Genomic DNA, 27,136 nt, shown 5'->3' on the forward strand with positions numbered 1-27,136 from the left:
ATTTTAATCTGTAGTTGCAAGGAAGTTTAATTCTGCCCAGGAATAACTATCTTAGAAATTTCAGCTATTAATCTCTAATAAAATCCCACTGACCATTGTAAAAATAGATATTGCACAAACTTATGGATTTTAAGTCCTTGCAGGACTACTGATCAGGAAGTCAACACAATTATCCTTGATTTTTTTTTGCTTTGTTCAGACTCACAGAATCACTGAAATGGTGAGGTTGGAAGAGAGCCCTGGAGATCATCTAGTCCAAAGACTTTGTTATGCTGAAGTTCTTGAGAATCCTGCCCATTTCTCCAGCCTGTCCAGGTGTCTCTGAATGGCAGCAAAACGAGTGGTGTATTAACCATTCTCCCCAAGTATGGCTGGCAAACCTGCGGAGGGGGCACTCTGCCCCATCATCAAAGCCTTTAATCAGGAGGTTACACAATACTGGACCCCATATTGTGCCCCTGAGGATTATGTGGGACTCTTATCATTTTATTGCCAAAGTGACTGGGTCTTTCTTCACCATTCCTTTCTTCACCATTCCATTTTTTGCTTTCTTTTTCCTTTTTTTAAATTTTATTTTCTTTTTTTCCCTTCTTTCTAATTTAATAATAGAACAAAGATTGACAGAAGAAAATTTAGGCTCAGTTCAGCAAAACAACCTAGTTGCATGAAAGGACTTTGGGATACACCTGGCAAGAGGAATTTCCTTGATGATATAAAGCCACTGACATAGGATAATTGGCAGCTATGTTTGGGGTAAATGTGGCCAAAATGGTACTTCACCTAAGGGATTATGAACTCTTGGACTTGTCTTTTCCAGTTGCATAAAACTGATCTGATATTAAAGGACTGCAGAGTTCATCATGGATGCAGCTAAGAGTCTGGGCCTATAAATCTAATCTTTCTAATCAGTTAATCTGATAAATGTCCTTTCTGAAAGTGCAGAAGAATGCTGGTTGGAAGAGAAGAATTGGAATTCTTTTAAAGCCTAATTGCCTCATGATCACCATTATTTTAATGTATGATACAGCCAACAATTGGCCAGGATATGTAGTTCATAGGGCACCTCTTAATATTAGTTTATTCCTGCCAGGAAAGGGAAAGAAGGTCCTTGGCTGTATTTATGTGCATAGTACTCCACAATAATAATGCAAGCCTTCTCGCCATTATTGTAACAATGCTAATTGGGAGGACTTCAGCAGACGTGTCTGGTATTCTCTGAGGGACAGCTGCTATCCAATTTCCAGCAGACTTTGCTGAGAAACATGAAGGTCAAGTAACTTCCCCAAGGTTAAACCATAAATGGCTCAGCTGGGATTAGGACCCAGATCGGCCTTGCTCCTAATCTTTTGCCTAATTAATCACTGTAGTCTCTTTCTGCAAATACTCAACAGGTTCATCTTTGTAGTTTTACCAACAAAAAGTTCTGGGCAAACTCACTTAATTTGGGGGAATAGATTTCATGAGAAGAGAAATAATGAAATAGCATTAGCAAAGCTAACACATAACTGAAATGGAAAACAATTTGGTCTGGATTTTGCTTCTGGGAGATGTTATTGTAATGACTGTGTTGTGCTTCTCTTCTTGATCTCTTATGTTTCAAAACTGTGCACATCCAACCACTCTCCCTTATCAGCTGTCAGTACGTAGGCTGTTGAGAGCATGATATTTGCTGAAGTTTTTGGACTCTGCATTTATTTATCTTTACTGTAACTCAAGGAAATTGGCTGACTGCAAATGCAGAAGCACTAACAAGGTGGTTGTCACATGGTTTATTTATCCTTTTGTAAAACTCTCTGTGATGCAAATACTGCAGCATTTTGGATACAAAACTGTTACAATGCAGTTGTTTTACTCATCTCTTGTGTGGGATGGAGTAGTCTAAGAGGAAAATCAGCAACCACAGTTTTTAGGTATTTTCTCTGATTTTCTCCAACTGAAACCCATAGTCAGTATTATGGAGCATCAAACAGTTTATAAGTGCCAGCCGGTTTTAATTAAAAGCTTAGTTTCTCCAACACAAAGACACTTCATTACAAACCAATGAACATGTTCACACCAGCAGTCTGCCTGTTTCTGTAAATAGGAATGGGTAGAATGTACAAGTCTGGAGAACTGCTTGGAAAGCCTTGTGGGGCACAGAACTAAAATAATAGCCAACACATGGATTAAGGAGCCAGAAAAAAAAAAAAAGGCTTTATTTAGCCTGTTGCTAAACTACATCATCACAGTGTAACTGATCTCCTGCCATTAGGCAGTGAAACCCAAAGCCACTGAGCACAATTAAAAGGCAACCTGACACCTGTAGTCTCCAATAAACCTTCTGAAATAGGTAGGAAAAGAATATGCAGCTTATCAAGAGGGCTGAGGATGGTATATGAACCTACTTCAAATTTAGTCCAGTACTAAAGGCCTGAACTCTTACATAAAGAGAGTTCAATCTCGATCTCCACTCTTCAAAAGTTACTACTTGTTATTAGTAATCTCAGCAAAAGTGCATCAGATGAATGAATATGGAAGTGGGATTTATTTGCAGTGCAATTACAGATGATTAAATGCAATTACATAGTTGTAGGGCTATGCAGAGAAACTCTCTTGTGCTGCTGCCTTTGTCAGACCAGCAGTGCAGCAGGGGATCTGCTAGCCTAAGATTCAAGATGCAAGGTGACACAAATTTAAGAATTGAAAACTATATTAAACCAGAAGATTGCTAGATTTTAGTTTTAGAATAATAATTTAAAATCAATTTGAAACCCTGTAGGGAGCCAATGAAACAGATCAAACCTGGATAAACTGGGAAAGATTTCGGCCAATATCTAACTTGCTACCATGATGACACATTTTCAAAGCAACTCCTAGAAGATCCAGATAAAATTCAACATGTGGTGATATAACAAAGGTACAAAAAAGCACAAAGGTATGTGAGGAAAAGAAAGGAATTTAGTTTCCCATTGTGTTCAAAGTTGCTATGTATTTTATTAGGAGAGGTTTATCAGCAGTGACTGGAATGGAAGTTATTGTTCAAGCAGCAGAGGATAAACAAGTCCTGTCCTATTATGCATGGAGATAATTCTGCAATTTCCACAGAATTCAACAGGAAGCAAACAGTCATGCCTGAATGTGGTTTACTTCTCCAGTTTTAATTTGGTGTGAAGAGTATGTATCTCCGGTTAAAATGCAGAAAGTCCTGTCAATACTCATGAGAAAAGTGTGTTGTATGATAAATGTCATGTAGTTCTTGAAAAGAAACTCAAGAATTTCCTAACTGATATCAAAGAATGTACAAAGCTATTGGTCAGAAAAACAAATTAATCTTATAAGAACTAATTATTTAGGAGTGCACACCTTCACTCCCACTGATGGATACACTGAAGCAGAGAGGGTAAACAGCCTAACCTGAAGTGTGCAGGTGTGGACATGTGCATCTAGATGGTAAAAACTCATCAGAGGGCTTTACTGACATAACTATTTTTCATAACTATTAGAAATGCAAAAATGGGTGTTATGAAATATATAATGCCATATCTTATGTTATGGCACACAACAACTTGTTGGTTTAGATATTTCTGTTTATCTGCACCTTCCAAAAGGGAAATGAGTACCCGCCTTGCTAAAGAACGCCAGCCCAGTGTCCAGGATGTATTTTGCAATGCTGCATGAGGACAGTATGTGCAATGGTGTGTGGTTTCTAGTTTGTTTGCTACCAAGACTAAAATCTTCCCCATTTTCAGAAAGGCATGAGATTAATCTCACTTTCTTAGCATTTATGTGCATTAACATTATTGCAGTTTGCCATTCTCTCTTGTTTCCGGGCAATCATGATCCAGCTCACTGCTCACATGTCACTTGACTGCCAATAAAAAGTGTTGGGGTCATGACTACCTGACAATGAGGAAGATGCTCATGTCACTCAAGATATCCTGCTTGCTCAGCTGCCACTGAAAATTGTGAAGTCAAGGTATCTCCCACAGTCAACGCAGACACCTCTTTATTAGTCATCTGGCCACAACTAGTTTTCCAAAGGGTAATGGCCTCACCTCTGAGAGGCTGGTATAGCCTGTCTTAGTACATACGAAATAGGGCCAGGTACTCTGGGAAGCTTAATATGTTTTAGTTGTAATTGTGCTCTAGAACCTTAATCTCGAGTGTTACTTCCTGTCTAAAATCCTGATCCAATTTCCAGCTTTCTAGATCTAGATCTTGTCCTAGTTCCTCCTACTGAGTGCTAGATCCTAATCTGCCTTTCATCTGTTCAGCCCTGGTTCCTAGATCTTGCCTCTTTCTTTTCCAGCTCCAGTTTCTGCTTTAAATTAGCTTGCCTGAACTTGCTGCAGTGTGGACTGCCCATGATGCTGAAGACGCCTGCAAACACTGAGACTAAAATTATAATAAGCCAAATGGGATCTTCACTTAACCATGCAAGCCTTAGCTTTCACGAGATAAAACATTTTCCAAGGACAGTGACAGTGACAGTCTAATCAAGAAATAAGATCTGTAGAAATGCTAGTTCAAGCTGCTCATGAAGGTGAATCACATCTTTCAGCAGATTATCAGTAATTGATTTACATGTGGTAGAACCATAAATAAAATTATAAACTTTAAAAAAATTCTTTACACATTTCTAAGAGTACTTCTTCCTTTTGCTGTTTGGCAACACTTCGCCATTCACAAATTATAATAATGAAAAAGTCTCTTACCCATTTCACATATTGTGAAGGTGGAGAGATGCTTTTTTCACAAGTTTCCAAAGAAGATTCTATAAGTACCTAAGAATGTTTTCTTAATTGTACAACAGACCCCTTGTATGCAAGTGATCAGAAATTGTACTTGAAAAATCTATGCTGAGAATCTATGTTATGTTAGATTGAATGCTGTCGTTTTCGTTTGATCTTTTATTCCTGAAGTTGTAACAATTATGGTTCAGATAGCTCCAAGACTGATTTCTGCCATGAAATCTACAAAGAAAACTGAGTTGTTGACTTCCTTCATTGTTGCAATATTCCTTTAGATGTGCAGGTGGAGACATGAAAAGATTCATAGATGTTCTGATAATAATTTCATTGACATGAAAACATTCATAGATGTTCTGATATTAATAATAACACCTTTAGCTGTCACCATTAAAGCTGCTATGTTTATAAGATAATATATGCAGAAAAGGAAGCCTTAACATTATGTTTTCCTGCCGTTTTGCTCTAAACAAAAGTAGGCTATTTATCATAAGAAATACAGAGTCAAAATTACAGTGACATATGTCACTGACAGTGACATATAGGCAACCATACATTCTCAATACTTCATTGTCAAAACCAATAATGTAGTGTATTAGAAACTACTTCAAAAGCCAATTTTCTTATTTTCTCTGTGTATTGATGTTTCATCTTAGAAATATGAAGCTTCTCTTACAGCCCTACAGCTTACTTATATAAGCATTGCTTGAAGTACACTGTACTATGTGAAAGAAATGAGCCCTGCCTAGCCGATGTATTATTTATTTAAGTGACAAGCACAGTTTGGAGATTTTTGTAAGCAGATCAGTATAAAATACTAGACTTGAAGAATGAACTCAAAGGCCCCACTGAAAGGCTTTTATGTAAGAATTCACCAGTAAAACATTTAATACAGAAAGTCAAGTTAGCACCTCTCAAGAGTGAAGTGTCACGGAACAGAAAAGAATGGATGTATTTTCTTTGAACCCTCCATTTGTACTGTGCTGTTTACCTGTAAGATTACACTTTCTATTTATAGTCATTACAAGAAATTGAAACAACCACCTAGCAGTAAGATTACTCGACTCAGACTTACTGTTACTATCACAACAGATATTTTCTAACTCCTGTGAACCTGATATCCTTAAAAAGAAATAGAATCTTAATTCTTTCTTGCTTATCATTCAAAGACTGTCCTGCTGTGCAGTCTGCCTACCAGGCTAAGTAAGACCTGTCAATTCCTAAACATAATTTTCCTACAGCTGAGTATGTTTAGCCCCAGGTTCCTTACTCCATGAATTTCCAGCCTCTGATACCTGTAATATTGCCCCCCCCCAATTGTACCATGAAGACAGGCATATTTTTTTAATACATTTTTCACTGACATATTCAGAACTTGCTGTCTTCTGGAGAAACAGATAATCATAGCAGCTGTTCTGCTGACACTGAGTAGAAGCTCTAGCTGCCAAGCAGTACATAAGAAAATGGTTTATAATCTCATTACATACAAGCCAAGAAAGAAATAGAAATTAATTATATTTTATAAAATATGTATTTAATATATTTATTAAATGCTGACATAGAAGAATGCATGAAATTTAGTTTTATTTACTGTCACTAAAAGCCACAAAGTGATTCAGAATTTTATCTGCTATAATTATGGAATTATTTAGTCCACACCATAAGAAAACTATCAGAAACAGGAACTCTTCCAGAAAACCCATACAGCCAGTACATGAGCACTCATAATTTCAAACCACTGGAGAAAAACCAAAATGAATTTGCATCTGTAACAACAGACTTGTGGAGGTTTCTGCATTCCAACTCTTCTTTATGAAATATGTGCAAAAGACTGTCAATTTGTCTCAAAATGTCAGTAGAAAAGATTATAGAACAAATGAACAGCAGCAAAGCCAGTATGATCACAGCTAGGAGTTTTAGTGCCATAAAGAATGAGGCAGCTGCGTGACTATGTCTGAGATGGATTTTTTTACTTAAAATTGATGTTTTAAGTGAAAGAATAGAAGAAGGCATATGGGACACAGATTTTTTACAGGATTTATGAGTTGAATGAAAGAGCTATTTACTATTAACTCTTATGTCCTTACAGAGCAAAGTGATAGAAACACTAAGAAAACCATAGAATACATGAATATCTTGATTTATTATATAGATTTTGTAAGCTTCATTAGTTTAAATTCATGTTAGATTGAATAAAAAGTATGAGAGAACCAAGATAAAAATTTTCATATACCAAGAAACTTTGTGAAATCTGGCTATCACACATACCAACACTGAATAATTGCAAATGTGAAAATCCAGCTGAAAAAATGTTCTCACCTTAAGCCAGGTATTTCCTTTTATTTATTTTTTTTTGTAACTCAAATACAGAACATGCTAGCAGCAACATTTTATTATTTCTAACTGAGGCAGAAGCTTTCCCCTTTGAGACTGGATTCAGTGATTTCAGGCAAATGCATGAGTAAGGTTTTCCTAAGAAAATTAGATCATAGAATAATTTGGTTATTCATGGCTGGTGTTTGCCTTAGCACATACTTTTGAAAACACTTTTTTTTCCCCTTCAGTGTTTCTGAGGAAATATATCCATCAGTCCCAATTATTTGGTGTGAAATGATTTCTGATAGTCCAGCAGATTATGAAATAAATTGTTCCAAACCATCCTGCCATCCTAACCATAAATAAGTTGAATATCTAAAGAAAATCAGGGATGTAGTATTGCTGTGTGTGAAACACCCATACTAGAACAGACCATTACATTTTCACTTTTAAAGCATCACAAATATAGAACTAATAGCAACAACAATAAAAATCACATCATAAAGGCTACTTATTTGCACCTAATTGCCCTACCAAGTTATAACAGAATAATGCTAATGAGATGTAGTGGGAAGACCTGCCATTGTTTCTAGTTCAGATGCACAGAGTTATGTGATATAATGCACACTGGGACAGTACAAATACCCTTAAAGCTTCCAAAATACTACACAGCTTACATATTTTTTTGAACACAATAGCCAATGCTCAAAACCCAACTAAAACCAAAAACCAACAAACCCAAAACCCACCAAATCCAAAACTGACTGCAGATGTCAGAGCAATTTTTTTTGGTGAAAAGTAAAAACTGTAGTGGGATATTGTGTTTTACAGAACACAGACTGTCTTGTGTCTGAACATAATTTTCACAGGATGTCCCAAAGAAAAGTGGACCAAATTCAATTTAGCTTCTGAAAAAGAGTGGAAGACTAGAATATTAAATCTCATGTCACAATTAATGCCACATAAAGTTCAACTGCCAGCATCAGGATAATTTTTCTTGGGAAGACTTTGGTCTTCCTTGGATTCCCTTGATGGCTTTCAGTTTAGTTTCTGCTCTGAGCTTGGTAAAAAGGCTATTTTTGTCTTCTTTGGTTCTCTCTTCAGTAGTAAGGCAGTTTCTTAGGTTGTCGTTTATAAGGGGTTCCTGGTATTCCTGCACATGGGAAGGTTGTAGACTATTGTTACTACTGAGAAAACCGTTGGGAGGATTTTTGCAGATGCTTATGTTCATGACTAATGAGCTCTTTCATGAATTTTGGGAGAAGCTGCTATATAATGTCAACGTTTTTGTGGGGTTGCCCATCGCTGTAGCTTTTCCTTGGATTGCCAAGTTTTTCCCCAGATATTCCTACACAGATTCTAATCACAGTAGAATTTTAATAAATGGTGTGTTCTGATGTAATCATTTTTGATTCCTGAGTAATGAAGAATCTCAATGGTTATGATAAATTAGGCATAGCCTTTCTTCTTCCTTTCTTTTGTCCTGTTGGTGTTGTTCCACACGAGGTTTTTTCTGTCTTGTGCTTGGCACTCATATGTATTCTAAATCTGAATTACAAAGTAACAAAACACAGATAAAATATTTGTTCCCATTTACATGTAAATTCATTGGGATTAATAATTGACAATATGATGTATATTTTAATTTAACATCTGGAATACACCAATTTGATGCTGTAGCTGCTTGTTAGACTAATGATTTTCATGGATCGTTCTTTTCTGTTATCTTTTCCGACTTTAGGGTTTCAGTCAGAACTATGCTGTTTTTCTTTCTTTTTCTTCAGTTGTACTTAAGTTTTCAGATATGAAAACACTATGGATATGTACAATACCTCCTTTTTACTTTGAAACATGTAATGAATCAGAAACCAGAAGAATACTTTTCTCTGCTTGCTTTTGGCACAGATTGATTCATTTGGATGTAAAATGATATGATTTTTTTCCTTGAAGATATTTTTTAGGGCCAAGGAACCCACCCCAAAATGGCTTCTATAAATTTTCTTTTACAGTCTGGGACACAAGGGAAATAAGTGATGTCAATTGGAAGAAGAAATTAAAAATATGTTCATGTTTAACCTACCCTTAGTATACACACGCACACTCAAAGACATCAACACTCCTCCTTGTTCTCATATTTAATCATGAGTAAATATTGCACTGATTAAACTTTGTTACAACGACTAAGATGTCACAAGATTTGCGGAGAAATGTTTAGCTGAATTGCTTGGCTAAATTGTTCATTAGATAGGTTTCCCAAAGGAAAAAGCTCAAGCTCTCTCCTCTTTGCTTTTGATTTTTGATCACTGTTTCTTAAGTGGAGAAAGGATTTCCTTTGCAATGACCTCTTCATTCACAATTCATCTTTACAGTCTGTTTCTGTCACGGGCATTTGCCCTTTTCTGGCCACGGTGCAGCTCCATTTCCTGCTCCCCACTGTGGGTGACCTTACTCTGCCTGCTCCTCCATGTGCCTTAAAACCTGGCACTAACAGAAGAGCTCTCCTGCCAGCAAAAACTGTTGATGCCACCCCTCAGCAGAAATAATAATGTGTCTAACAAGAGAAGCACTTTGTAGTGATTATCAGTTTTAATGTTATTTTGAGCATGTTAAATTAACCGATCTAATGCACATATATTCTCCTGAATGCTGTAACTGCTGACATCTCCTACACACAGCCCTTTATATAGTGTGTCTGCTGTTGTGTCTGTGCAGGTCAGGGAACCCACGAGCGCGGCACGATCATCCCGGGCCAGGCCTTTGCCCGGGAGTGTTTCGTGAGGGGCAGCGGCTCTCCCTGCCACTGCCATTGGCCCAAACACGCCCTTGGGTACAGGGAAGCGCACGGCCACTGAAGGTAAGGCCCGGTGCGGCCGGGCCGTTCCCACGGCCGTGCCATGTGCCCAAGGCCACATCCAAGGAGGAGAAAGGAGCAGGAGAAGCAGGACGAGCAGGACGAAGCCAGGCGAACCTGCCGGGACCGCCCCTCCCCTTCCCCCCCACCCTTGGGCCTCGTCGGCCGCCGTCCGCCCATCCCTCAGGTGAACGCGTATCCCTCCGCCGCGGCCGCCCCTCGGACGGGCTCGCACCCGGCAGTGCCCGGATGGAAACTGTGATGGCGGCCGGCAGCGCGTCGCCGGACGGTGGCGGTACTCGAGGTAACTCCGCGGGGGGCGTCGGGCGGGGAGCGGGGAGGCCCTGCGCGGGGCGGGAGGGACGGCCCGGCGCGGCTCGGAGCGGGCAGGGGGCGCGAGCGGCCGCGGCGGGGCGGAACGGTACGGGACGGTGCCCCGTGGTGAGGGTGAGACATTAAATAGTCCGCGCTCGGCGGCGGCGGGAGGCTCGCGGGGCAGCCGGCACTGGCGGCGGGCGGGACCGCGGGGCGCGCCCGGGGCGGCGGGGCTGGGCAGAAATGGCCTCGTGTGCAGCCGCCGGTCCGGCCGTGGGACCGTATCCCTCCGCCGCGCTGCGCGCCGACAGTTGCGGCCGCCCCGGGGCCGTGCGGGCGGGGGCGGCGCTGCCGCGGGGCTCCCGAGGAGGAGCCGGCCAGCGACGCGCCTCGCTCGTCCCTAGCCCGATGTCGCCGGCGCCCGCTGCTGTGCCCGCGGTCAGGCGGAGCTCCCGAGCTGCCGCCGCCTCGTCGGCCGCCCCGCGCTTTGTCCCGGCGCTCGGCGGCCGCCGCAGCCCCTGGCCGGCTCCCGCGGCAGCGCTGCTCCCCGGCAGCCCCGGCGGGCGGGGGCAGTGTCAGCCCGCCGCTGGGCTGGCGCTGGCCCTGCGTCGCCGCCGCGTTCCGCTGCCGTGTTTGTACATGGCAGGTTCGCCCTGTGGCACGGGCAGTCTGTGTGTGAGCTCTGAGAGTGCTTCGGTGATTTTTTTTACTTTTTTAAAATTTTATTTATTTATTTTTTTAAATTTAGTAAAGCAGCGTTGTGCTGCTCGGGTTGTGTCCGACTGCTCCAGCTCTATGGGTTTTTTAAGATCAAGTTTTGTGAGTTCCTGCATGTGGCCAGGTCTGGGGAGAGATTAAGGCACCGCTCTAAATTTGCAGGCACACAGAATGGCACTGGACATGGGATATACTTCAGTATTATTTCATTTATTTATTTGATAAAATTTAAATGAGTCTAAATTTCTTCAGAAAACTTGAAGATACTGCCTGCTGGATACCTGTTCTGAATGTAGTTCGAAATGGAAAAACTATACAAGTTACCTAATTTAGCAGTGTCTAACTCCTATCTGTAATTTCTCTCTAGATCAAAGTATATAGCTTAAACTTTTTATCTGTACTTTTTTTAAAGGCAGTATGAACACATTGCAGCATTTTGGGGGAAGAAAATTGTGGCTCAGAGCCTCAAGGGGTTACTTATGCTTGTCCTTAGTGGTTTGGGCATTTTTTGAGTGAGAGCTAACTGTGGCACATGCTTATATATTTTCAATGTTTGTACTCATTTTATCTGCGTTTAAATCTACTTATTTGTTTCAGATAGTGTGAATGTAGTATGTTGCTAACAACTTTATAGAAACTTATAATTAGGTCTTTGCCATTAAAATTTTTGCTTGAGAAAAGATAAATGCCTTTTGAGTTCAAGTTAAATTCTGATGGACAGAGATAGCAGTCACTTCTTTCTGTGCTGTTTTTAAGTTATCATGTGTTTATGCTCCCCACTTTGAATGCCTGAGGTGTAGTGGCAAAACTAAGGTAAAATAGGCATTGTTATATTGTGTATATATACAGTATTAGTATTGGTATTGCATTTGATGGTGTTCTGTGGGAGAAAAGTTGGTACGTATTTTTGTCTTCGATGTATTAAAACTCTGCATAATGTAAATTTGTGAGGGATTTGTGCTTTTCAGCTTATTCTTTCAGTTATTGCTTGTATTTACGCCACTTAGAATACCTTTCCTTTTGTTTCCAGAACTTTTTCTAGTATTTCTCCTGACTGTGGCCTTGTCTGAGTCTTGCAATCTTACCTCTTCTTTGTGTGTGGAAAATATCCAGCTGTGGAAGAATTGAAGTCAAGTATTTTCTTAACATGTAAGTCAGACTTTGAAAATATACCTTTAGAGATCCCTGGGATAAAAGAAAGCCCTTTTTTTTTAGTGGTTGTTTCAAGTAAATATTTTTATTTGTCATGCTGCAGAAGCTTGTTGATTGTTACATGCTACCCAAAAATAATAAAATTTACGTTATAAGGTTAGTTAATTAAAGGGTATCTTAGATCCCGACTCTCTGCCAAATGTAAATGTTGCCCAGATGAGGACCACATTGGCTTGGTATTGAAATCCTGAGCCTTGTCCTCTGCAGCACTTTAGCCACTTCTTATTTCTCTAGTTTTGATTGTAAGCATATTTCAGGTTTCAGTGTCTGGCAGTATAACCTTTTAACCTGAAGGATGGGCAGCTACCGTCAGGATGATGTGTTGCATCATGCAAGCTGTAATCTTTGTGTTGCACCTGTGTACTAAAAAAGTTGTTCAAGCAAACAAATCCAAATAATTTTTAGTTTCTTATTCTTTCTGAGGAAGTTCAGCTTGCTTCTATTCAAATAAAGGATATGCCATTGGCAAGAGAGTGCATGTTAATGCAGTACTCTTTTGCTGGAGATGGAATATAAATGCACATGAGTTGTTCTCAGGGCTCAAAGCTGGGTAAAATCCCACATATTAATCTTCTCTGTGGAAGATGGGAAGTGTGTAATTGAGTTAAAAGAAAAACAAAAATCCTGTATCCAAAGTGTTTCTATTTGGAGAGATTCTGAGGAGGGAGTGTATGGCTCTGTGATTTGTTGTTTTGGGGTGGGTTTTTTTTTGTTTTTTTTTTTTTGGATGTCACATGTGTAGTTGAAGTCTTGGAGGTCTCATATCTGGAGAACACAGTTAAGTGAATGTACTTGAAATTAGAGTCTGTGTATAGTGTCAAAGTCTGTTCTGTTTATTATTTTTAAGAATTGTGCAGAAGTGCTAGTATCTTCTCTAGAGGAAGGCATTAAAGCGTGTGCTCAAAAAAAAGTGGTTTGCTTTTCTTGCTACATGGTACAAGAACATGGACTTGAAAATTTTTCAGTCTCCATTTTTTTTGTAAGGTATTTACATGTCTAATGCTAGATACTTCCTTCTTCCAGGACTGTGGGAAAAGATTTGAATGATCTTAGGGCTAATGCTTGTGATGGCTTGGAGATCTAGACGCAGCCCTTGCACTGCACTTACTCACAGTGAGGGTGTGATCATTCTTTCAGGTCGAATGTGAATAGATCCGATGATCTAAGGAGTTGCAAGTCTGTGTTGCTTCAGGGTAAGCCCCGGAGTAGGGGAGAGAAATGTGCTAATCAGACTTCAGCTATCAATTAACTAACTTTTGTTAGGAAAGAAGAGAGTGACTTTGTGACTTGTACTGCGGAAAAAGTTTTTTAGTAGAAGGTGTTCCACTAGTGAAGAAACAGTTCTTCATTTCCAGTGTTGCTTTTCAGAATTTAAGTTAATTTTGCTGCTGTTCCAATTCTCCTGATTCTGTGTCGACATTCTGTGCAGGAGTGTTGTTCAGGCGTGGACTTGAGCTGCTGTACATTGTTGATGCAGCCTGTTATGGAAACACTGGCATGAAATCTGTAGTGAGACAGTGATGCTGACCATAACTGTTTGAGCCTTTTAATCCATAGAAGGCTAGTGCTGTCAGTCATGCACTGAAAATATTGATGTGTACCCAGGAACATGAAATGAGAAACCTGAGAACTTCTATCTGTTGACTGATTCAGACTTGTGTGGTACTGAAGGTAGGCATGTGAAAAATTCATTGTAGGTCAGTATGATTGGTTTTTTGGTGTTGGTAAAGGTCATGTCTCCATTAGTGAAGTAGATATTTTGTCAGATTCTGATTTTACTTTCTTTTCTTTTTAAGCGCAATAGTAACTAATAGAGTAGCACACTTGAGTAACAAAAATGTCAAATGCTGTAGATTTTGACTTCTTTTTAGTACTTTAGTTAGTGGCATGTCACAAAGGAGTGGTTTTATTTGCATGATATCCCAGATGAGTAATAAACACAGGCTTCATTTATAAAAAGTAGATCTTCGGATTTCTTTATGTTTACAGGGTGGGAGAAACCCAAAAGTTGATGACATGTATCTTTCAGTAGGTGTTCTTTAAAACATATTTTTCAAGTTTTTTTTTTTTTTTGAAAAAAGCACCAAGCAACAAATCAACAAACACCCCCAACACAAACAATCAAAGGTTATAGTGTAATAGTTTTTTTTTTTGCTCATCCTTTTTTTTTCCGCCCCTTGAGTAATATTATAAAGATTAACAGCTTCAGAGATTGACATACATTTGTTAGTGAATTGTAATAGGTGTTCTAATTGCATTAGTTTGAAAAGTAATTAATTGTTTTGTTTGTTTTTTAATTTCAGGAGAATGAAATGGAGAAGTTGTAGAGCTTTGAGAGTAACTTGGCACAGTTGTCTCATTTGCTGCTGGAAGTAAGACTAAATCTCAAGAATTCATGTAAAGAAAAGTAGAACCTAAAATCATGTCATCTGAACAGGAACACTTTTTTTGTGACAAAAAGCAAATCAGTTTCTTAAAACACAATGCTATGAAGAATTTTTCTACAGACGTTACTTTGAAAAAAGACCTGGTGAGTGATCCTTCAAGTATGACCATTCAACCAGCAATTTTAGATGTCAATCTCGCTTATGGACTAAAAAACGTGAAGATTGAATTGCCCAGGGTGAACATTCCAAATGAAGTATTAATGAAACATGAAGTTGATAGGTTTAGAAAACTCTTTCAGTGTAAGCAGCAAACTGCTAGGAAATCCTTACATCTAGAGAAAATAAGCGGAAGCAATCTCAGTTGTTCAGAAAGAAGCCACTTGCAAGTTAAACCAGAAGTGCAATTTGAAGAAGGGTTGAAAACTGCAGCAAAGATACTGAATTTCACTTGTACGAAGTGCAAAGATAACATTAGATACAGCCCAAATGACCTGCAGAAACATTTTCAGCTGTTACACTATGGTGAGTTGCCTCTGTATCCTTGTGAGATGTGCAGCTTCTCAGCTAATGACTTTCAGTCGTTTAAACAGCACAGACGCATCCATCGTAGCACTTTAGTAAAATGTGAGCTCTGTAATGATGAGCAGATATATACTTTGTTGGCTTTGACAAAACACTTCTTATCAAAGCATTGTGTAAATGGACACTTTCAGTGTGAAAAATGTGGGTTTTCTACCCATGATGTGGGTACGTTCGTTCAGCACATTCACAAACACAAGGAGATTCCCTATAAATGTGGAAAATGCCATCAAGAAAACTTTACGGAAGAGGAGCTCCAAAATCATCTCCTTGTTCATACCAGTGTGTTTTCTTTTGGTTGTCCTTATTGCAGCTACAGCACATCCAGGAAAGATTATCTTTTAAAACACATCATAGCTTTACACAGAGACCACTTAATTGCAAAAGAAAAACTGGAAAAGGATAAATATGAAAAAAGAATAGTAAAGACTCCAACAGGACTGAAACTTGTATTAAGAAGGTATAAAATGGGAGCATCAAAAAAAACATTCTGGAGACGGAAGAAGATAAGCAGTGGAAGTGACAGTGCTGGAGAAGAAAATACAGAAGTGCTAAGAAGTGTGAATAAAATTCAGCCAAATGCTGAGGAGCTGAACCAGTGTATGAGAGACGTGGAAACAAATGAAGAGGAAGATCAAGTTAAATACACGGAAAAGCGTCATTTCATGGGTGGAATGCTCTCTGCTAATACTGCACAATACAATAAGGCAGATGATGGGACAAGTTATGGCCTGGGATTATTGAAAAGTGCTGTTCATGGGCCAACAGTACTGATGGTTAAAAACAATAAAATATCTGTACCAGCAAATTACAGTGCTAAATTTATGGGCTTTAAAATGGTAGATGGAAAACAACATATTGTTATAAAATTACTACCTACAAGTAAGCAAAATGAACATCTGTTGGGTCAGAAAGTTGATCCTGTTAAAGATGGTTCTGCAACTCCTTTGCTACAGACTGCTGATCCCTGTGGCTTGTCTTCAGGTGCTATGCCACATGTAACCGATCAGTCAACTTTAAAGAACAACTGTGTTCGTCCATTAACCTCCCCTCCGTTTTCTTGTCCTGCTCCTCATTCAGGAAAAACAAAAATGGAAAAGCAAAATAACTCCATATTGTATGGTAGGAGAGTTTCTGAAACTGTAGCACCTTCTAATATAGCTGAAGGAAGAAGTCCAAATTGTTTATCAATGAAGCTGGGCTCAACTGTACCTCCACATGAAGAGGTAACAAAAGTTGGAACTCAAACTAGTATCTCATGGGGAAGCTTTCGTCCTTCAAGTCATCCTCAGGTATTATCACCCGCTATTACAAATAACCTTCATTATGACCGTATGAAAATGCCCTACTTTCCTGAACTGAAAATGCAAAATGGTGGCCTGAGTAATAGCAATGGAACTAATAATCTCTATTATTCAACCTCAGTGGATTCACCTAATGAAGGGTTGTTGTCTTTTCACAACTATTCCAAAATGGACTCTTTGGATAATCCATGTAGCATTTGGACGTCAACAGATGACAGGTACAAAGAATTTAGCAGAAGAGGTTCTTTTCAAAACAGTAGAAATGAACCTCCATCTCCACATTCAGAGTCAATGAAAGGTTTGAAAGCAGAGAAAATTGTGTCAGCCCAATCGAATATTAATAAAACTTACAAACACATAAACACTAAGAATAACTCTGTGTCTTTTAAAAGCCAATCTGAATGTGGTGTTAACAGCAACTGTTTTACAGAGGACAAGCATAATGGCCGACAGTATTTGGACACTAACAGAGAGCAAGGCTTTCAGAATGTAGCTGAGAAATTCCAGGAAAATGCCTCTGGTGGTGTTAACTCTTTCTTAATGCCTAAAATCACATCTGTTTTCTCATTACAAAGTGAGCAGGCAGCTAATTATTTATCGCCTGAGATAAACCAATTACTGCAAGATGTGTTAAAAGTAAAAACAGCTTCTCAGCAGGAGTTCCACAGCAAGACTAACTGTGTCAAACTTCGTTCTGATAAGCTGCTTTCTGGTCCTGAGACCAGGAATGCAGCCTGCGTGCGTTTAAAAAGCTCTGCAGCTGCGTGTGGTTTTCAGAGGCCTCCTCCTAATGTACACTTCCCTTTATGTAAGAGAGAGTTCAACACAAGATGTAGCACAAATGAAGGTACATGTTATGGGAGAGAAATACAGACACCCAAAACATCACTTGATTCACAGGACGTGGACAAATTATCCAGAACTCCGGGTGTCGGTACGTTGCTAGAAACTTCTACAGATGAGTTTACACAGCAGTTAGTAAAAGAAAAAGTACTGTCTGCAGCTCAAAATCCTAGCAGCTTTTCACCAGTTTTGCCTGTTCTTCAGGAACAAAAGAAAGCCCTTTTTGTTCAGTCCCTTCCGTCACGATTTTTCGTTCCTTTCCACCTTTCTAACCAGTCTAGGCAGCAGGTGGTGTCAGGAAAATCTCTTCCATCAACCAGTTCATCAGATGGGCATGTTACTAAAGGTGTACCTGCATCTTGTGTTTCAAATAAAGGACCTGGAATGATTTTGACTTTTAGTGGGACAGTTGGAACAGTTGCAAATGCCGCTAATGGTAGTTCTCAGGTTTTAGGGGGAATTGCTTCCAGAGAATATGGGAAAATACCAGCTTCAGAAGTGAAGGGGAAAAATGGCAGTTTTAGAAATGTAAGAAGTTCCTGTAATGGGGAAGTATGTGGTACAGTAAATGACTCATTGAATAGTATGCCATTCAAAGCACCTCTTGTAGTTACAAACTCATCAGAGTTGTCTGTGAAGGCAAATGCTTCTGTGAAGGTGTTACCAGAGCACCAGGATGCTGTCTTTGGTTCCTTGGAGTCAGTAAAACAGCAGGAAATTAAACAGGAACAACATGTTTATGCACTTTCGCCTGATGGACAGCAGGGAGTTTTTCTGAAGTGTTTGACACCAAACAAGCCTGTAGTTCATAAACCAATTTTTTTTCAGGATAATGCTCATCAGAATTGTCAACCAAAGAAAACTGGAGCCATGCAACAACAGCCTTTGCTGAAAATTAAGACTCCTACTTCAGATACACTGTCTGATAACACTCAGTCAGTAAGCAACTTGGTGCCCTCACTTCAGGTGGATAACTTGCAGTCCCTTACTCCTGCACTAGCACAGAAACAAACTAATCTTAGTTTTAACGATGCCTTAAATTTTCCAGGTGGGTTAATGCCAGCAAATGCCTCTTTGGCAAGCTCTAATCCAGCATGTCATGTTCCTCCTGTAGAACCTGTTTGTTCTGCTGGATCTGCGGGGACACGGTTGCAGAAATGTTCTATTGAGAGTATGCAAGTAATAGCTGCTAACAAGAGGAATAACTCTGGTTGTCAGAAGTCCACATGGAGCACCCAAAACAGAACTGCAAAAGTAAAACCTAGTTTAAAACAAGCTGGATCTAAAAGTTCAGGAACTGTGGGTGGGCAAAGAAACAAGAATTTCAAACGTAAAAGGAAGGCTAGTTGTGCAGAACCTCCTAGAAAGAAAGCAGTGTTGCACAGAAGGTGTAAACAAAAGAATCAGACTGCAATTGTTAGTGAATCAGGTAGCCCTTACAAACCAAGGGCATCAAAAAAAACTGTGAGGACTTTGAAATTACTCCCTTTTAATTCTAACCAGCTTATAAAATGCCCTCGGAGAAATCAACCAGTTGTTGTGCTTAATCATCCTGATGCAGATGTTCCAGAAGTTGTAAATGTAATGAAAACTATTGCTAAATTTAAGGGACATGTTCTTAAGGTTTTATTGTCAAAAAGAACTGTTGATGCTCTTCTGCAGCCAGACTTCTGCAATCCTTCAGATGTAACTACTGATAATTTTTCTCAAAAAAGATACAGGACAATAAAACCCCTTAACCCTGTAAAAGAAAGATTTGTCTTAAAATTGACGCTGAAAAAGACTAGCAAAAACAATTACCAGATTGTGAAAACTACCTCTAATAATACCTTGAAAGCTAAGTTTAGCTGCTGGTTTTGTGGTAGAATATTTGACAATCAGGATAATTGGGTAGGACATGGACAGAGGCATCTGATGGAGGCGACTCGAGATTGGAATTCATTAATGAAATGAGGAGCAGTGAAGAAAATAGTCATTAAAGTTAAAAAAAAAAAACCCAGTTGGATTAGAATACACAGGTCATTCTGTTTTGTATGTCAGTATTGTAACTGAGGTTGAAAAAGGATGCAAAGTGCTTGTGTTTTAAAATTTCCTATTGCCATCAGATTTGAGAAAGATCAAAGAACATTGTGGTTTAAATAACTTGTAACTAACTGCAAATACAATTCCATAAAAATATATATTATTTTTATTACTGCTATCATGTGCTATATTTTTATTCTATAGAACGAGTCTTCAGGGCCTTTGTTCTGTACATACTTAAAATCCCTAAATCTGTAAATATTTTTATACTTTTCAGTTACTTGGTATAATTCTTGCACAGAAATTACACCCTTTTCCCCAGTTTTTCAGTTCTGTGCATGCACTACTAAAACCAATTTTAAAATATTTTCAAATACACACAGCTGTTATCCTGGGATTTTTGTTACTTTCACTTATTAGCTCTTGATTTTATTTTTCAGGGATTGAACACTATTATTAGCAAGTGCCTCAAAGATGTGAAGCAGTTTACATTATGTTGACTGTGTAACCATGGGTCCGTATAGGGCCATTCCCCCACAGTTTCATTTAAACAAAGCCATATGTGAATGCTTTAAGCTATTTTGCTATGCACATGACACTTGTACTATTTCTGTGCAGTTTGTCTACTTTCTTAGTGAAGTATTTTTCATATAAATTAATAAAACATGTTATGATTGTGTTAATACGGTGAGTCAGAATGAAATTGATTGAAAATATACAGTATATATATTCATAATGTATATGGTGTTTAAGAATGGTGAACATTCCTAATCTGTATTGATTTTGTTACTATTAAATTTGCTATAACTTGTGTTTACAGCATATGACTTTGAGCATTTATAGAAAATGTTTCTATTTTGTTATGTCTGCCACAAACTCTACAGGGATGGTCAGGATATGGGGAGGTGCAGAGCACCATTTTAGGCTTGTAATTGCATCATAACTTTATTTCAGGTGGATGTAATTTGTCCCCATAATGACTTAATGTTTTCTACTATTGCTTATTCAGATGTACTGCCTCTTGGGGCACCAGGGGTTTGGCAAAAGCAAGGCTCGAGTTACCCTTCCCTTATTTTACCATCCAGAAGGGTAATGTTCTTAGGGGTCTGCTTGCTTTCTGCTTTCAGTTTTAGATATAATGAAGACAGACTATGCATTACAGTTTTTAATCCTTATATGAGGGCATGTAAGCAAAAGACCTCTTAACCATAGTGTCTGAGGGTATGCAGATTAGAGTCCTTATTATCCACAGTAATTATGTCTCGAGGCTTTGTCCTCCAGATTCTCAATGAACCTTTGTAGGCTAGAAGTTTCAGTCTTACGTGGGATTGCTCTTACCATATGGCTGGCACCTTTTGCCCAAGTATGAAGGTGTAAGCCAGCTTCCCAAAGTATTGATGGAAAAGCTGTCAAAATTGAATAGTAGGCGTGGAGAGGACTGGGGCATTTAAGTTGTGGGGTTTAGATTGTAAGGAAGCCTCAGCAATTTTCTGTTACTGGTTCCTTAAGGAGCAAATGAAGATTGCTTGCTGCCAGTGAAACAGTAAGAAGTCATGGCTGTCACAGGCATGTCACCACTAATCTGAATTCAACTTAGATTTTAAAAAGTGTTAAAATTACCTAAAAACAATTGCTTCAGTGATTAGATAAATTTTTCTTTCTTGATATGTGTGTTGGCAGGAAGATGTACACTAGCCTTGCAGCTGGTGAGTTATGTATGGAAGACAACTGAAGCAGTCAAGGCAGCGTAGTTTGGGTGAATTAATACACAGTTGGTATGTGTTGTGTATGTAACTGGATCATTTTGTGCTGCACAGTGGGCTTGAGCTCTGATGTTACTTTAGCTGGAAACTTTGAAGAAGACCAGTGTAGTGGTGAGGAAGCAGGTTGGAAAGAAACAGCGTTAGGAAAGGATAAAAACATGTTAAGCTAGAAGGATCTATTGTTTGCCTCAGCTTGCTCTTCTGTAAACTTTGAAATTGAACCTGTGAATTTTTGACATTGCCTTTGCCTTCTTTGCAAAAAATATATGTGAAGTTTGTTTCTAAACCTACTTGGTGCAATTTCAGCAAGGATGACCAGTTTTTATTAACAATTACTTAGCACTGAGGTGGAAGTTCTGCTGTAGCATTAGGGGGTTTTCTCTGTATTGATGAATCATGAGAGTGACAAGTGTCACTGAAATTTTTTTCAGCTTGTTTGTTTTTGTATGAATTGACCTTAAATGGTACTGTGAAAGCATTGTAAAGCTAGGAAATGTTGAAGTAAGGTTGCTTTGTATGATCTTAATTAATTGGCACATGTCACTTTTTGCATGGACGTCCATCTCATTCAGTGCAGAGAATTTTTGCTTCCTCCTGGGCAGCGATTCAGTGTTTTGTTTCCCCACCCTTAATTAGGTCCTCGTATTATTTAGTGCAGCTTGCTCAAGTACTGTTCTAAATATACAGTTTTATTCTTATGGCCTTTTTCATTGTTGTTGGAGGTCCTTAGAGTTCAGCATTTCTGCAGATCAGGTTTCAGAAAATCTCAAGTGGGCCTTCACTGAAATTGAGATCACAATTAATTACCATCAGGAGAAAATTTGGTTGAAGCGATCTGACCTCTGTTGCAGTAGATGGTGTGGTAGAAGATGCAGGGAAAATATGTTCAGTTCTTCAGTTCAGCTACTCTAACTGTATGAAGCCACCTTTTTACTGGCTGACTCCTGCAATGTTGGTGCATTCCTCAGCATTTTCAGTAAATGGGGAAAGGTATCCTACAAATATCCTACAAACCACAGTTTTTTGTTATACAGCTACAATTTATCCCTGAAGTATTGCATGAACCAGGTGAAACACATAAATCCATATGGAAAAATGTTGATTGTATATTTAATGCTTGTACTGTAATGGATGTAGCATGGTGTGATAAGGTTGCACAGGTAACTTGAAGTGTCTTGACTTTGAGTGCTTGACTATGCAACCGCAACATTTTAAAATAGTTTGTAACATTGCAAATAGCAAGATAAATCTTAAATTGATTATATTGTTTTGGGACATACAAAAGAGGTGCAAGCACATGGTCATCAACCCTTTGTATGATCTTGAAGAGGCCTAAAATCTATTCCATTATGTGTTCTTGGCAAGATGTGTATTCATCAGTAAGTCATGGTGCCCTTCCTCAGTAATTCCAGTGTTTTAACAAAAATTTGTTACAGAGTGGTTGTTATGTGACACACTTTTTTTCTTAACAACGCTTCCTAAAAATCTGTTTTTGCTGCTGATGCTTCTGATTGAAGGAAGAATGTAGTTTTGTACCTTGTGTCTCTGAACACTTGGATTTTTGAGAATGCAAGTTCTTACTCCTTTCATGGAGCAACATTGTCAGGATATGCAGTACTCATTGTACTCTCTGTATCAGGTAGGCAGACACCACTTCTCCTTTGTGCATTAAATATGACACTTTGCCCTCAGTTCTCAGACAAAAGAATTCATTTTTAGTTCTAGGTTTATGGGTTGCTTGTGTGTATTTTTTTGGTGTGAGGTTTTGGTTTTTTTTTGTTTATTGTTTTGTTTTGTTTTAGCTATTCAGTGAATGATAAATTATATGGAAGGGAAATTAGCTAACAATATCACAATATCAAAGAAATAAGAGGGAAGAGGTGTGTTGCTGTGTCTGTCAGGTCAGACTTGCTATACCTGATACCTGGAGCACACACGTGGTGGCATTAAGATGACTGCTGGCACTGCAACAGCCACACCAAGTCACCATTTCCTGCATTCTGTAATGGCTTTTCAGCCCACAGCACTGGGATTTTTAACTCAACAGGCTTCATCCTGCGACTATTTTATATCCAGAACGTAGGAAATGGTAACTTGGTACAGTCCTACACCTGAAACTTAAACCTTCTCCAGATAAAACTGTTTCAAAATACATCTGCACCATAGTCCTGCCAAACTATAACAGATCTAGCTTGGGTATGGAAAGCAGAGTAACCAGTCTGCTGCCTTTGTTCCTGTACAAAACAACAGCTATAGTAAAGTCAGTGATAACATGCTGGTGTGTTTGTGTGTGTGTTTCGGGGGAGGGGGGGGGGATTTGTCCCCCCAACGAGCCTTATTTTGTGCCCAAGAAGTTCTCATTTCAGGCTGACTGGATTATTTTGTGGAAGGTTATGTTACTTACCTGCTCCCTGCCTTGTTTTGTTGTCAAAACTATAAGGTAGCCCTATAATCATGTAGAACATGGATAAAAAGTAAAGTAAGGTTTGAGGATGAAGGTAAGTGGCCCCTTTCTCTAGAACATATTTATTATTTTTAGGTCAGCCTTATATGTAGTATAAGTATATATAATATACAGTATTATATGGAGTGCTGAGCACTCACAGCTGAAGGGCAGGAGCAGCAGTGCTTTAAAGTGCTCAGTGCTAATTACCTTAAAAAAGTGATACCTCGTCTCTTGTATGAAAGATACACATGTGAATTTCCCTTGTTCACACTATTTTTTTCCCTCCAGTTCTAGAATGATGGAGATACTGCATACTTAACTTGGAAAGAATGTTTGAAGAATCTAGAGATTTTGAGGAGCAGCAGAAAGGTTAGCAGACAGACAGTTAGTACCAAGTTTAAATACTGTGCAGTACATGAGTGAAAGGCAAGGACTACATGAATGCAAAGGAAGTTAAATACTCAGTGACTACTTTTCCAGAGTACTTCCATTGTGAGTATTGCTTGAAATAGCTTCTAAAGTGATGCTTAAAGTAGCTAAATAATATAGCACACATATAGAAAGAGTAAATAAAACTTGCAGAGACTACTGTTAATTTTTACACCTTGACTTGGCAATCTTAACGGTCTAAACATTTCAGTAGTATTAAACGTAGTATTAATATAAAACTAATACCAATGAGCAATATACTGAACACGGCCCTTATGTAGCACTGTGATGGTTTGTCATAGATAGGATTGTGTAGTCTGTATGCCTTGTTTCTTACTTGCAGTGTGTTATCCATTACATTTGGGTAAGTGTTGCCTGTGCTGCAGAGGGAAGAAGCTGACCTGCCTCAAGGTATGTAGGCAGCCATGTGCTGAGCATCCTGTTGGCACACAGTTCTTACTAGAAGACAGGTGCGTGACTTTTAGAAGTAACTGATCAAAAGCAGAAGAAAGTGTTTGCAGAATTCAGCCACCCTATGGCCCTAAGTGACTTGCTGAGACTTTGCAGGTCTTGACTCAGTCTTGCCTTTAATGCCTTGAATATAATCTTAGAGAACACTACCTAATTTGGAACAAAAAGAACAAACTAAGTATGTATAAAGTGTCAGTTTTGGAAAATACTTTTAAGATGGAGTCTTCAGGTCCAGTGAAATCAAACACTGCTAGAACTAGTTAACAATCACTCCTAAAAATTTTTCATTGATGCAATTTATACATTCCTCAAATTAATTTTTGCCACTTGAATATTTGTGGAAGTTTACTTTGTTCACAATATTATAGTAAGTATAGAACAGGCTATCATATAAAAAAGTGGGGTTTTTTTCCTGTGTCTCCATAAAACAGTAATTCAGCAGGAAGTGAGTAATTAGTTTAGCAATGATGCAGTGCACCTGGGTCATCAGCAGTAGGCAATTTGAAGACAAAAGATTTGAGAGTCATTAAGCCAAATTATGTGTGTGTGTAATATATGAGATAAACTTGTAAAAAGTGATACTTTTTCATAACATTGTGAAGGAGCACATAAAAATATATACATTAAAATGTCAACAATAGTGAACTGATGCTTTCTTGCTGGAAGGGTGCCAGAAATGCAATCCAGCAAAGTCTCCATACAGTACTGAGTTTACAGTATTTTTAAATTTTATTTTTACATTTGAAAATACAAACAAATATATCAGTGGAACAAAAATATCAGTGAAACAGGGTGAAGCTGAGGGAAAGTACAACACATGTCCATAAATCTAAAACATTCAGGTGGATTTATTGCCACTAATCAAAGTACAGTCCTATTTTCAACTTGAGTACAGTGGTACATTAGGTCAAGTTGCTCTAATTTCTGGGGCTGTGCACTTTACAAATAAATTGCTGAAAGCAGTGATATGTGGTAAACATAAATTGAAAGAATAGATCACTGTAGGTATTCTCATTTTTCAAATGAAAATATCCTTCAAGAAATCTATCTTCCAACAGCAGTCAGAGGACCTTCCTGTAACTTTGGATACCCATGTTGTCACAGATGACAGTGTATCTGCTTTGGCTTCTTGTGTTAAACTTCTCTGAAAAAAGTGACGTGGGGTTGAACTCTATGAAATGCATTTCTCACTACTCTGTAGGGGCTCTTGAAGAGTGTTTCCCATCATTTTGGATTTTCTTCTTTTAATAGCTTGTCCACGTCTCGGTATGTTGAAAGAAATTATTAAAGAGGTCTTTATTTCAGCAGTTCAGTTCGATTAAGAAATTCTTACAATATATTTCAGTTTTGTTGAGTCTTTTGTGTTGTTTTGGCTGTCAATTAGAACCAGGGAGGTGCGCTGATGATTCTCTACTATTTCAGCAACACTGTCGAAGCGCTGGATAAAGAAAAAAATAATTAGTGCTGGCTTCCTTTAATGCCGTAATATTGACAGTAACCACTGCATCTTTTTATCTTTGCTTCAATTCTCATTTTTAGTAGTGTTGTGGGGTTTTGTTTTTTGAGCATGGCTGTTCTTCCTTTGCAATTTTCCAAGAAACGTAACTAGAGTTTTAGATAGAAGGTAAATGGAGGACCATAAACAGTCAAAAAATTATCTAGCAGCTGCAGCTCTTATCCTTTCAACTTTATTTAAACACCTCTATGAGTATGTTTAGAATTTGATCAGTGGTTTTGGTTACCATGTACAGGAGCTGTTCTAACACTGGTTTCTCTAGCTTGACAGATTGGTCATTATAAAGGGTATATTTTTATCTTCATACATGAAGAATCTTTGTGGTCATAGCGCAATATACCTTAGTCCTTACTTATTAAAGGTATATAATTAAAAACTGTAAGGAAAAATACCCCCACATCATCTCACCTCTTCACCACTTTTTTCTCTGCCCAGTGCATATTGCCTTGTTGATTCAATAAATCTTATAGGAATGTTGTACACTCTTCTGTTGTAAAACACAACCAGTGTATATGGTTGCCGTGAGTCCTGCCCAGAACTCTTCCTTATTAGAAAAGATCCATCCTAAAGAGAGAAAAGTAGTCAGTGTATTAGGCTCATTTCTTTCCAACAACTTAGTCTGGTTTTGGCTTAATATTTTGATTTATATTATTATTAAACCCTTTTCTCCCATTAGAAAAATAACAGCAGCAGATGAGAAATAGTATGTATTCCTGCTAACAGTAGCTTGCAAAGGAATCAGCTTTGCTGCTGCCTGTTCTCTCTCTCAACCAGAGAGAAAATGAAGAAATAAATACACAGTGGCAGCCATCTGTTGTGATCCACAGATTGTTAGGGAATAGTTCCTATCAGTGGCAGTAGGTAGGGAAGAAAGCAGGGAGAGGTGAAGACACCATTTCTCCAGAGCTGTAAAAGAGCTCACCCAGTCAAGCACCCACAGTCCTGACCAGGTAGCCCTGTGCTCACTAACTCACAGTAGCCTTCACCTGGTGATAGCCCCCAGGCTCTGCCCCTTATCCTTCTATGTGGACTTAGGCAAGAGTGGAATGTACTTGATGCTGAGGATGCAACTCTACATGCTCCTCTTCCCTCCTGTGACACTAGATTTTGTACAAAGAATAGCTGAGAAAATTCAAATTCTCCAAACACCTAAATGCACAGTGTTGCTATTTCAAAATGCGTAACACCACCAGCCTTTCCAAATAGCTGTTTTCACATGAGCCACTGGACAGTGGTGG

General features: G+C 38.8%; 2 protein-coding genes across 3 annotated transcripts in view; one reads left to right on the forward strand and one right to left on the reverse strand.

Annotated features, from left to right (window-relative positions):
- Positions 1-10,060: 10,060 nt before the first annotated feature.
- ZNF518A (zinc finger protein 518A) lies at positions 10,061-20,118 on the forward strand. 2 transcript variants are annotated; one of them, XM_041415826.1, is made up of 3 exons: positions 10,061-10,198; positions 11,957-12,075; positions 14,442-20,118. In XM_041415826.1, the coding sequence occupies exon 3, from the start codon at positions 14,561-14,563 to the stop codon at positions 19,202-19,204; it is 4,644 nt and encodes a 1,547-aa protein (XP_041271760.1). In that variant the 5' UTR covers positions 10,061-10,198; positions 11,957-12,075; positions 14,442-14,560; the 3' UTR covers positions 19,205-20,118. The 2 variants fall into 2 exon arrangements, with proteins under 2 accessions (XP_041271760.1, XP_041271761.1); XM_041415827.1 differs by lacking the exon at positions 10,061-10,198 and adding an exon at positions 10,394-10,905.
- Positions 20,119-25,161: 5,043 nt separating this feature from the next.
- BLNK (B cell linker) overlaps positions 25,162-27,136 on the reverse strand; it is an 86,743-nt gene continuing 84,768 nt past the window's right edge. The window contains exons 24-25 of the mRNA XM_041415543.1: positions 26,307-26,462; positions 25,162-25,820 (exon numbers count right to left, since the gene is read on the reverse strand). Coding sequence (XP_041271477.1) covers positions 25,701-25,820; positions 26,307-26,462 — 276 coding nt within the window. The 3' untranslated portion in view covers positions 25,162-25,700. The remainder of the gene's footprint in view (positions 25,821-26,306; positions 26,463-27,136) is intronic.

This window comes from Onychostruthus taczanowskii, unplaced genomic scaffold, assembly GCF_017590055.1.
Source record: "Onychostruthus taczanowskii isolate IOZ18803 unplaced genomic scaffold, ASM1759005v1 scaffold5, whole genome shotgun sequence".
Lineage (NCBI taxonomy): Eukaryota > Metazoa > Chordata > Aves > Passeriformes > Passeridae > Onychostruthus > Onychostruthus taczanowskii.

Excerpts from the sequence above, each read along its gene's own strand:
- ZNF518A (XM_041415826.1), top strand. The coding sequence starts at position 14,561 with ATGTCATCTGAACAGGAACACTTTTTTTGTGACAAAAAGCAAATCAGT.